The sequence below is a fragment of the Branchiostoma lanceolatum genome, chromosome 15 (assembly GCF_035083965.1).
Source record: "Branchiostoma lanceolatum isolate klBraLanc5 chromosome 15, klBraLanc5.hap2, whole genome shotgun sequence".
Taxonomy (NCBI): domain Eukaryota; kingdom Metazoa; phylum Chordata; class Leptocardii; order Amphioxiformes; family Branchiostomatidae; genus Branchiostoma; species Branchiostoma lanceolatum.
This window is the reverse complement of record NC_089736.1, coordinates 5,505,636-5,518,069: the sequence shown is the minus strand read 5'-3', so window position 1 is coordinate 5,518,069 and position 12,434 is coordinate 5,505,636. Positions and strand designations below refer to the sequence as shown.

The following is a 12,434-nucleotide window of genomic DNA, read 5'->3' as shown; positions in this document are numbered from 1 at the left end:
ATGTACAAGTTTCTTATATCAGAAAGAAAAAAAAAACTACTGGAATTTTAATGTTTTTTGATGTGTATTACTGTAAATTTTTGTTGATTTTGTCAGTAACTTGTTGTGCAATTTGGCTCTGGAAGAGTTTGTTGCCACAGACGAAGCTAGTATTTCTTGCTATTGTATGATTCAGGAAATTGTATATAATAGCAAACCATTTACCACCATTCAGTTGTAAAAACAATGAATAATTATATAGCCCTTTGTCGTACATTGTATTTTTTGTCCAAATACATTTTATAATGACCCAGAACTATACATTAAAAGTTAGTATGTAGACAAGTTAGACGTATAGTTAAAAAAATATGCGGAATCTACTGTAATATCTAGTGCTTTCATCATTGACACAGAAAACTGGTTTTATAAAGAGAACAGCAACAGCAAAAGACTGAGGGTCAGGTAGCACATGTGTAAAATCCTACATTGTTGCATGAAATCAGCCTGGCACAGCTGGCCATTCTTTAGGGACTCCCTAGAACCATGGCCTTCAACTTCTGCCCTTATCAAGTACTTGTTTGCTGAAAATACTGCCCCCCCCCCTACATTTTGCCTTAGCAGGGTCAACTTGAGTGCACCTTATCAAACAACCTTACCACAATGTCAGAAAGTTCAGATAGTTCAGTTCAGAGTTCTTTTCACAGGTTGCTACCCTGAAATGACAACAATAAAGGAAAAACTGCAAAATTAACAGTTTGATTGATATTTTGATGCCTAGCATTTAAATGCTGGTGTGGTTCAAGTCCGGACCTTTAGCCTAGTGGTAAGTGCGTTGGGTTTGTGCACTGGCCTGACCCGGGTTTGGCGCCTTGTGTGCATGTGTTTCATAGTTCTACCAGCACATCACTGTTACAACATTCACTCCGAATCACACCTTGTTTCATGAATGTAGATTTCCTCAAGGTCACTCGAAGTTCAAACACAAGCTTCTGTACTCGACCCAAGCAGCCATTTCACCCATTGTCTACCTAATCACTACCGCCGGTCTGTTTTTCATTTGTCTGCTAAAACGTTTTACTACACAGGCCTGCTGGTGACGTCTAGGAGTATTGGATCAGTCTGTTCACAATTTTCAAGTTCAAGATCATTCTCGACGTCTGAAGTAGATTTCCTGTCTGACTCTTTGAGAGTCGCAGTATGGGGTGGATTGTGTGTTTGTCGGCCCTACTTGACAACGGGAAGTTCAGTTCTGCTTGGTTAGTAGACACCTATAAATAGCTCAACACCTTCGTGAGACCTGTTCTGTTCAAAGCTGAACTAGAACTTGAAAGAAGTCAAGGTGTTTCTGGTAATAGATCTTGAGAAATTAAGCTGAACAAAGGAGTATTCAAGTCGAAAAGGAGGGTAGGTAAGCTATGAGAGGAAAACTTTATTATCTTGATACCAATACCACATAATGAAGGCAAGGGAAAGATCAATGTGTCATACGATGATATGATATTGTATCAGCTATACAAATATATGCTCTCATTTTTAGGCTGAAAGAAACAGGTTTTTTGAAACAGTTACTACAAGTGGCCCAAGCTTTCACCATCTAGAAAAACTAGAAAAAAACTACATTTCTACTAAAATCACAAAACCCACTTAACATTAGAAATGTGGGACTACTACTAGTACTAGTATTCATTAGCGCATAGCCACTGCCTCCAAAGAAGAAGTCAACCCCCCCAGTAATGTATGTAGAAACATCAAAATAAAAGATCTAGACAATTTGTATCTTTTCACATTATTGTATCAGTGTATCCCCTTGCAATTAGCCTTCTGGCTTGAGTTTGCAAATAAAGATTATAACTTACCTTGATTGTCAGATAAAGTCAGCTAGAACCTGTGTCAACAATGAGTAGACATAACCGAATCTCATTTTCACTTCATTTTAATTGTGATTGATGTGTGAAGTTTATACAGTTGCATTGCATGTTCATGGAAAAGTCCTTTCTGTCCTATTTTCAAATATACAACACATGTAAGATTGACACTTTAGGCTCACCTGACACCAGTGACTTGATCTTATGACCAATGGTCAAGCATATGTATGACCTTCTTTCATCAGAGATATGTCTTGAAAGAAAGGTCATTACTTTGAAGTGTTTTTACACATTTTCTGTATTACCAGGTGAGACTGCATGGACTTGTAAAGATGATTCCAATTGAAGAACTGCAAAAATGTGACTTGAAACTAGAAATACATGTATCTAGTTAACCAATATGAAAAGCTTTCTTTTGGCACAGTGTCTCTTTTGGAACCATTTGATCTATACAGTCAAACCTGCCCAAGAAGACTCCTCAGGTCTGGTCTTTGAAAAGTTTGATTGTGGAAATGTGGTTGCTATAACGATCTAAGGAACCACAAAAAAATGGTCACATTGGCCAGGTGGTCCTTATGTAAAGGTGGTCACTTCTTGTATTGTAGAGGTTTTAACTGTACTTGTATAGGCACAGTGTTTTTGTCTACTGCTCTGTTTATTTTTGACACATTTGTACACTTACACTAAATGAACAAATAAGTTCACAGAGCAAGGTTTATTTTTGCTGAACTGTTTTTGTCCAATTGATTGATCAGCTTTTACACACATTTTTGAACTCTTCACTCTTCAATGCCTCTGTAACTAGTGTAAGAGCCATCCTGATTCATTCAGAAGCATATGGTCCTTTGTGTGGGTGGAACACACAAAACTGATTTGTTTTCTTGGTTTGCCTGTGGTGTCAAGTATGTTGGGTCAAGTTCAATTTTCTTAGTGATTAGCTATGCACCAACGCACACAGTGTCACAGACAGAACTCGTCAGGCCAAGGGCGTGCAGTGCACAATGCTGTCCCTGTTAAGGAAGAGACTCAAGAGTCTAGCATTGGTTCATTGGCTCTTGTTGAATTTAACTATAAAAGGAATGTTGTAAAGCCTTTATTTTTGGTCTGTTAATTGTTAGATTATCATTACCTAAAGTCTCTACCAACATTTTTATTACCTTCACCAGAAGGTTATGTTTTCGGGAGTGTTTGCGTGTGTGTGTGTGTGTCTGTCTGTCAACACGAAAACTTGAGAATGCCTGGATGGATTGTCTTGATATTTTGTATGTGGGAAGGTCTTGATGAGACCTCGAAATGATTAGATTTTTGGCCCCCTCATGTCTTGCTTTGGTACTGCAGACTGGAGAAGAATTTAAGGTTTTGTTATCTTGTGTTCTGGACAAGCTGTGGTCACGATTTTTAGTTGGAAGATAGCTTTTGAGTTAAGTTGTAAAATTTTAGGTTGTTTTAGCCAGATGGTTTTTTTATGGGTACTCAACATAAATTCCTTCTCTTTGCCATTACCGATTGTTAAAGCACCAAGGCAAATAGTTCAGATAGGCTTATCTTAAAACAGAGGGACCACCGACTGAGTTAAACAACTTGTTACCATCAATGTTGAGTTCAACGTCTCTCTACCCTTCAGACTTCTTGTAGAAAAATAAATACAGTTCCTGATTTACTTGTGGTGTTCTGGTTAGCTTACAGGTCTAGGTTGTGCCAACTAGCTAGCTTTCAGTTTGGACAATAGTTTATTGAAATAGGACTTAGAATGATTCCTTCAAACAAACATTAAACATATCACTCCATTTCTTACACCATCAAATTAAACTAAGTATCCCTCTGGTACAGAGATAACCCATAGATTTTAATTCTGTTTAGTTACTGTAAATTTGGAACTTTCACTGTGGCATTTATTTTCATGGTTTCTGCAATTATCTTTTAACCGCGAATTCTTACCACAGCAAACAAAAACTGAATGTCTCCCTAGTATTTGTAGGGAGTTTCCTCTGTATTGTAATTTGAAACGCCGTAAAATAAACCCTTTTCTCTCCTATGGAGAAATAAAACCACTGCAAAAGTAAGTAAATTTACAGTATTACAATCTACCATCTAAATGGCGTCATCAGACTCTTTCCTTATCCTCCGTTTAACCTAAACCATAAGTTCATCTGAAAATGATATTCTACAGTCCGTGTTGAAATTAGTATATATATTTGTTCCAGATGGGCTAATACAGGATATTACGTCCATTTTATATTATGTCTAAATTGGGTCTAAATGAATCTAAGAAATCGTAAGAAATACTTTAAATCATACGATACTAGAAATCATCAAGATAACTTTTAAACTTTTTAAAAAGTGAAATGTGGGTAATTATTTAGAAAAGTGGTAGGAAGTGCTCATAACCCCTCTAGGGATTTTAGAGTTGCTGCCCTTGACTTAAAGCGCAATAAGGGTCATATGAAGGCATATCAGCTTTCCGCACTAGATTACTTTTGTAGACAGATGTAACGATGATCTGATAGATGTAGTCACTTTGGATTTGGAAAGTCATTTAGTATGTTTCAAAAGAGGCATTTTGGACTTCTTATGTGTTACTGCCAGGAAAAATGTTGTCAAATTTGAGTTTGTGTCATTGTATCAAATCTCTATTTTTTCATAATGTATATTTTGGAATAAGTGTCTTCAAAGTTTTGAATGATCGGCGTTCAAAAGTTATTCAAATACTGCACAAAAAGACCACTCAGGGGACTGATAAAGTGATAAAATCTGGTCTATGTGGACAGGTGGTCACTATAAACAGGATTCTTAATGCTTGTGTCAATGGGGAAAATCATCTAAAGGGGACCACCAAAAGTGGTCACATTGGCCAGGTGGTCCTTGTGTAAAGGTCTGACTGTATGTCACTGTCCACTGTCCCCCTCCCCAAGTGTCAAACAGTTCACCACCCCTACTCTAACTAAGGTGCAGGTGTGACCACATGCTCCCATATATAACATGTACTTGCCCTTGACACCAGGACTCCAGTACGCAAGGCCAAGGGACAACAGATCTTTGTAATAGCAACAGGCTAGTTGGGCATGCAGCCCTGGCTGTACATGTGTGTCCTGAACAGCCAAACCAATAAATAGATTCAAAATGAAATAATCTTTGGAAAACGATAGAGCCAGGTGTGTGCAAAATTAGATGGTAGAAGAGTACAGAAGAGCAAATTTCAAAATTAAACCTGTACAAATGACCACCTCTACATAAGGACCACCTGGCCAATGTGACCACTTTTTGCTGGTCCCTTTTTCCCATTGACGCTAGCCTGTCTAAATTGACCACCTGTCCACATAGACCAGCTTTTATTGATCCCCTGTACCATATATAACATGTACTTGGCCTTGAAGTTGATATCAGGACTCTGGAGAAGAATAGTCTCTCAGCTTGCAAACTTTAGATGGTTAATTCACTTTGAAAATAGATTAGGAAGAACAAGATATAGAAGATCTCTATAGAGAGTGAAAGACTGATTGTGTTGTAAAAGACCAAACAAAGTATCATATGATACCAGCATCTTGATCCTTGGTCCTCTATCTTCCCAGGGAACCTTAAGAATCAAGGTTAAGAATGCAAACATTAAGTAGTTGATTTCCTTGGAGAGTTAATAAAGGAAGAACAAGGTAAAGAAAGAATTTGTAATGATTTGTTAGTTATACCTGTAGCTGACTACAAATAACAAATATTGGTGAGAGCAACATGTCATGATAACTGAGTTTTGCCACCTTTAGATGTTAAAGGAAACTGGAAGGTCTTCTTCAGCCCCTTAAAAGTGTCTTGTCTCTTAATGATATAAGTTTACCTATTACACTACTACAGTATCAGTATGGCATTTAGAAGTGAAGAACACTTTTAATATTTCATAAACATGAACAATAAAACGTATTTTTTTCATGGTAGCAAATGATTTAAGGGAAAGTTAGACTATGTATACGTGAACATTCTGCAATAATAGTAAACTTTGAACCAATCAGAGAGCTACTTACGTAGATGTTGGACACTGATGCCCTTCAGAGTTGACCTTTTTTTACCATTAACCTCTATGTTCATAAATGTCTATGTTTATACAGCCTAGTTACAGTCAATAGCTATATCTATGGTACTGTGATATCTCAAACAGTGATCAGATTCTCTTAAGACATCTCTGGTACTCATTACTTAAGATCAAAGGTGTGTGTCTTAGGAAGGATAAGTAATGCTGGAAGGTTATAGACGTTTGCCTGGAAGACCTTGAGACATGGCCGAGACCTTAAGAAAATAGATGTCAGCACGTTAGAATGCCAGGCACCTTGAAGGAATTGACTGGTAATCCTTAGCAACTGTGAAGTTTAACTTCGGATGTCATTCAGGTGGTTCTTCATTGAACTCTGATGGTAATGTGACGTTCTTTAGAGGCTATTTTGGAGCTTCTCGAAGATAACTCTTTCTAAACCGTTTAAGAAGTTTATCTCCTTAGACAAACTCTTCGCCTTTTTTATCCGACAGACATTTTGATTATGCCATGTAGATTCCAGGGTTTTGTAAGGTTGATCTTGTTTGAGACAGCTACAGTAGTTAAAGGCTAATGGAATGAATGTCGAATCAGGCTTGGTACAGATCATGGCTATTGCCAGCATATGTCATTCCTTCATTTTACAGAATTTCGAAGGTCCTGTGGTTTAGGAGAGCACACTTCGAGCATGTTCAAGATCCCACCACACTTATTCAATAAGTGTGGTGGGATCTTGAACATGCTCGAAGTAATAAGTTATTGAAAAGAGTTGGGGTCTATCCCGATGTGAGTGGATCAAACCTTACAGTCCAGTCTTACACACCTTTTGCCTACTGTACAAAACTGGTGTGTTAAGTAAAGGTGGTTTACTGGCTATACGAACAAACAAACAAAACTTTTAGAAAAGATGTACCGTAAGTCTGGCTGGCTCCCTCTCTTCTCCAAACAGCTTCCAATTACAGGCTCCATCCCAAGGTGGGCTCACCCTGCGTCAAACATGTTGCATTTTGGCAAGTGCTAATGACTTATATGTTTGTGTTCTAGACTCAAGCCAAGAAAAACTGTAGTTAACACAGGGTTATACCATCCAACATGTAACTGCATTGTAGTTCATAACCTGGTCAATCTTACATTTGGCTGAATGTCCAGTTGGCAGGATGTACTGTACATATATGCCAAGATGCTGTGGTGATGACAACAATGGAGTGACTCCAAACTCCAAAGAGAATCCCCATAGCCAATACAAATTTAAGTGCCAAGGAGCTGCATTTGCAGGCTAAAGGTTAAAGACATGGTTGAAGCCTGACAATATTTCATGGTAACAGTGTCTGATTCATATATCACAGTTGACATCATCTCTCTTTGAAAAATGGTTAAAGTAAACTTTTGAGAGGACATCCTCAGTGAAGGTTGTAGGTACTCATTCCCACCTGAGTGGAGATTGGAAATAGGTTTAATACATTTAGATTTTAAGTCAACAACCTTGGCTTAACCACAAGACCACAGTGCTGCCACAAATGTGGTAAATTTCAATGCTATAACATCTGTATGTAGAAGAGCATATTAAGGATTTGTGATTTTAACAGACTTAGCCAGACCCCCAATCTCTGAAATATCCAAACTATAGATATTTCAGAGATTTTTTGATATATTTGTATTTCAGAGATTGGGGGTCTGGCATCCAGGCTATAACAGACTCTGTCTCTAGACATCTGTAAGGATGGGGATACGTGCTGCCTCATTGGGGATGAAATGATCTATCACATGTTATCTTGGAACGATCTTTATTTACAGAGATATCAGATACTTGACTGATGTTTGAAGATTGAATGTTTGGATCTGGCTTAAAAGGTTTGACAAATGATTTGACAAATGACTGATCTGCCCCAAATTTCAGCCCAAAAACTTTGTTTTCACATGTCAAAGGCCAGGGACCACTGAAAAGTGATCACAATGGTCAGGTGGTCCTCACGTGGGCATTGGTACAGGTTTGACTATCTTGAATGATGTCTATACTATTGAGTATTGGCACAAATGTCTACTTTAAAGAAATCATTGCCATGTTCACACTATGATTTAGAGAGACACAAGTTACTAATATGTAGTGTTATTGTAAAACTCTGCAAATGTGTGGTACAATATTCTGTTTTAACCTTTAGTACACTGAGGTAGCCGTTTGGCTACTGGTTCTGTCTTGGTTACGGGTTAGGAAGCAGACAGAAGGTTAAAGGTCTTAAAATGTCACACAAAATATAAAATAGAGAATCTAATCTTCAGTTAGGTAGGCTCTTCTTCATCTGACTGTCACATTGGGTTTGTGGGGGTGATCCATCGAATCCTGTGGTTGAACTTGATTGGATAATTTTCCATGAACCTGCCTACATTGTAGCCTTGCTTTGAAATACATCGCCGGCATTTGACTATTTTTCATTTCAGTGAAGCTTCTTTGATAGAGTTCACCATACTTCACCCAGAGTCATCCATGAAAGGAACCAGACCAAACATGAGAACTTTTTCCCATCAAAGTCACGCTTAATTTACACCAGAGCTTAGGCCAGGTTGATTTGATTATATGGATGACATCCAATTTTCGCATCAATTTTCCTCCATTTCCCAAAAAAAGTATTTCGCCATACTGTAAATCGAGCAAAGCAGCTGCAAAATGAGCAAATATATGACGTAAATTGCAAAAAAAAAAAGTCTTTTGGAAAAAGGATACTAATGTCGCAGAAGAGGGTGTGAAAGAACAAAAATGAAGAATCTATTATGCCGTATACCATAGTCTATATTTAGTCATTTGTTGAACCTTCCTGACCACGTAGATTTCATGATGAAGGCAACTTTTTTTTGCCAAACCTTTCATTTTTATTCTCATTTTTAGTTTTGGGGTTCCCAGGGGATGTAATCCATATAATCAAATCAACATGGCCTTATATAGCTGGGGGGTGAATTGGTGTTAGGCTTATAAACTATGACTTCTCTCTCCTCTGGAGTCCAACTAAGAGTCAGTTAAAATGTCACACATGGAATCTGACCTGCATTCCATACGGAAGAGGATAAAACAAGGATCAGACTCCGAAAGTTTTCAATTTGCCTTTATAGATAATCAGGGCTCGACATTCAATGTAAAAATTGTGGTACTAGTACCTTGATGAAGGTTAGACATCCATGTAATAAGATGCGCCAAAAATAATTACTCAAGCAACTGGATATGATTTTGGAAAATTTTGGTGCATGGAAAATTTTTGGTGCACAACATATGATCAAGTGGAATGTCAGCAAAAACCTAATTGCCTCTCTTCAGAACTTTAGATCTTAGAATTAATTAGCTAACTTTGAAATTGTAAACAAGTAATATAACAAACTAAAGGTTTTGTTATTTTATGACACATAATTTTACAATTATCTTTAAGTACGTAACCAAATATCGAAATGCACTGGTACACCAGTAGTCAAAAATTTGGTGCACTGCTCCAAATTTTGGGTGTAGAAAAAGTGCAAAATTATGCACCCAGTATTTCCAGCCCTGATAATATGGAGGAAAATTTAGTAGCAGAAGACCCCTAATGTCTAGAAAGGTCTGTCTATAAACTATGACTTCTTGGACGTCTGGAGTCCAGCTAAGATTCATTTAAAATGTCACACATGGAATCTCACCGATTGTATGACTGATAAATGATCGTTCAGTTTAGAGTTCAGACATACTTAACATCAGAAAGTTTCCAATTTATATTCATATATAACGGAGGATAGCTTTTTGGCAGAAGACATGGACTAGATAAGACACAGGTGTGACTTCTCATCCTTCTAACCTTCTTCAGGAACTCTTCTCGTCGGGTGGGGGGTAAAGGTATGACAGGTAGTATATGTACATAGGGGGATGGGGTGGGTATAGGTTGTGGTGGGAGCGTGACTAATTTGTTTTTTAGGGTGTCAGGGGGCAGTTATTCTTTCTTACTGGGTTGGCAGGGGTGAACAGCAGGGGTTAGAGCCACCCCATGTCACTGTATAGTTGTTGGTTATATTTGACATATGCTAGTGCACCTTTGGGCATAATTATCGTATTATGTCTCGGACTTGAGAGGAATTCGCCTCTAATATAGTCCACGTTTCCATAAAGGAGCGATTTGCCCACGAACGCCCTCTCTTGGGTCAAGGGAGCTAAGGTTGCAACCGGAGAGGGTTGACCATGACAGTTGGGGTATCATTTCTGGGCAGCGTGCCAGACACAACAAGGTATCCATGATCAGATGCCAGGGAGCAGAGGGGGCCGAGTGACCAGGAGGCAGGGCTTCTGACGACGTACCCAATCGTTGCTAGGCAGTGGAGTTTTGAGCTCTCCGGTCCTATAACATACAATTAAGTGCCATGGCGGGGGCAGCTCGTCACCTCTGTTGTGCAGTGCTGTTATGCTCTTTTCTCAGGAACGTCGATGGCAGGATCGCGGGAGCGCACGCACAGGCACTCTTCCCTCTAGAGCAGGAGTACTCCCCTGTGGAAGACCCGGTGGTGAAAGAAGAGTTGGCCAGCTATATCCTCCACCCATTGACAAAACTTTTCTCTTCTTTCCTCGGTGCAGAAAGTGGCGGCCAGCAGGATATTGACCTGCTGCAGATGATCGGAGTCCCCCTCCCGACGCCTATACGATTCGTCAGCGGATACGATGGTTTCCCCGCGTTCGAGTTCGGCAGCGAGGCAAATATCGGAAGGCTCGCTAGAACGTTCTTCCCCAATATGTTCTACAAGGATTTCTCCATTCTGGTGACGACGAGGCCAAACTTCCAGGAGGGTGGGATTCTGTTCGCCGTCACGAATTCCTTCCAGACCGTGATTCAGCTCGGATTGAAGATCGCCGACGCCGGGAAAGGGAGGTCAGGAGAAGAGCTACAAAACATCACATTCATTTACACGGATACAAGAAACAGCGAAGTCACCCAGGAGGTCGCAAAATTCACCATACCAACCACTGCGGGAGAATGGCTGAGATTTTCCCTGAGCGTGAGAGGGAACGCGGTCACATTGTACTACGACTGCGAAGAGAGGGAGACGCAGTTCTTCGACAGGACTGTGTCGCAGCTCGAGTTTGCGCCCGCCGCGGCCGTGTTCGTCGGACAAGCCGGTGCCGCGGAGGAAGGGAAATATCTGGTGAGTTTCTCCATCTTATTATTAATTTTCTTGAAATAGACATGATTTATGTTGTGTTTTTATGTCAGGTAAGTTTCTATTTTAAGACAAGTAGACGTAAACATGTCTACTTGTACACTTGGTTGTAACAAGTCATTGTATAGGTCCATTTCCGTGTATTTGCCACCGTTTTTATGTCCCTAGTAAACTTGAACAAAGAGCTACTGTCACTTTTCCATTTCTAGCTTTATAACCTAATATCCAAAGCCGTTATGGTTGATCTAATTCTTGACCCAAATCGTATGATTCTCAACATTTGTGTGGATGTGATGTTTGTTTAAAATGGAGGGCACAAACTTCTGAAACTGATGTTTCGTTAATTGAGTAAACACTTTTACAGAGCTACAGGCTCTTTCAATAGGCCCCGCAGGCAGCTTCTAAAACTGAATAGACATCTTGGTAGGTTGGCTTGAAACCCGAGGCAGTTTGAAAAGGGGGATGCTGTGCAAGTGCAATTGAGGTCTCCGACTGCCCAGTGTAACATTGCAAAAGTATTTGACCTCTGGAGAGAGCAACTTCGGTGTCAGGCTTATCATGTAGATGTGGAGCCCCAGTTTGCTTTGGCTTCACTCAAACTACAAATTTACTCTCATCAACGGTCCATTGGCAAGACCCCTGGAAGCCTGGCTACCACAATATTTGATTAGAAATCAACTGTTTGTTTTTTAATGCAAGAAACTCATTATTCATTGTATGACCTTGTTTTTTATTTGATGTATGTACATATGATATTTTGATTGATTGAAAGTATAAGTGGTAAGTTTAGTGTTGTTGAAATTTTCAAAAGGTGCTGTTTTTCTGTCAATGTTTGTTTGTTCGTTTCACTGGTAAAATGCCTTTTGGCATAACACGCCAGTTTTATACAGTATTCACAACCTGCGTAAGACCAGACTGCAAGGTTTGAAGTGCAATTTTCTGGTATAGATTATTATTGTTACAACTTGGTTTATTGTTTTAATACTCACCCCCCCCCGCCAGTTTTAACCCTTATTGGTCTATCCACCAATTTTTTAAACAAGATATGCAGACTTTTACTTTTATTTGATCTTCTCTGAAGAAAACACCAGCAGTTTTCCACTGAACCCACTCCTGTCTTTCCATTTAAAAGTACCACACAGATGGCATCCATGCCCTCAATGTAGAAATGGCAACCAAATGTTCAAAGTTTGGATACCTCCAGAGTTAAGCCTTTGCACATTTTTAGTCAAATTTATTGTTGCCCTTGGATGAAATGCGGACAAAATGCGGTCGCTATCCTTTCACTCAATGTAGAAATGGCAACCAAATGTTCAAAGCACAGATACCTCCAGGATGTTATGATTTTGCACATTTTTATTGGAATTTATTGTTGTCCTTGGATGAAATGCGGACAAAATGTGGTCGCTATCCTT

At 39.2% G+C, this 12,434-nt stretch overlaps 1 protein-coding gene across 7 annotated transcripts in view; it reads left to right on the top strand.

The window, feature by feature from the left end:
- The window catches only part of LOC136420394 (collagen alpha-1(I) chain-like), a 134,402-nt gene that overhangs the window by 64,216 nt on the left and 57,752 nt on the right, over positions 1 to 12,434 (top strand). For all 7 annotated transcript variants that reach the window (XM_066407285.1, XM_066407282.1, XM_066407279.1 and 4 more), the window contains exon 2: positions 10,439 to 11,004. In XM_066407285.1, the coding sequence (XP_066263382.1) occupies positions 10,439 to 11,004 (566 nt within the window). The remainder of the gene's footprint in view (positions 1 to 10,438; positions 11,005 to 12,434) is intronic.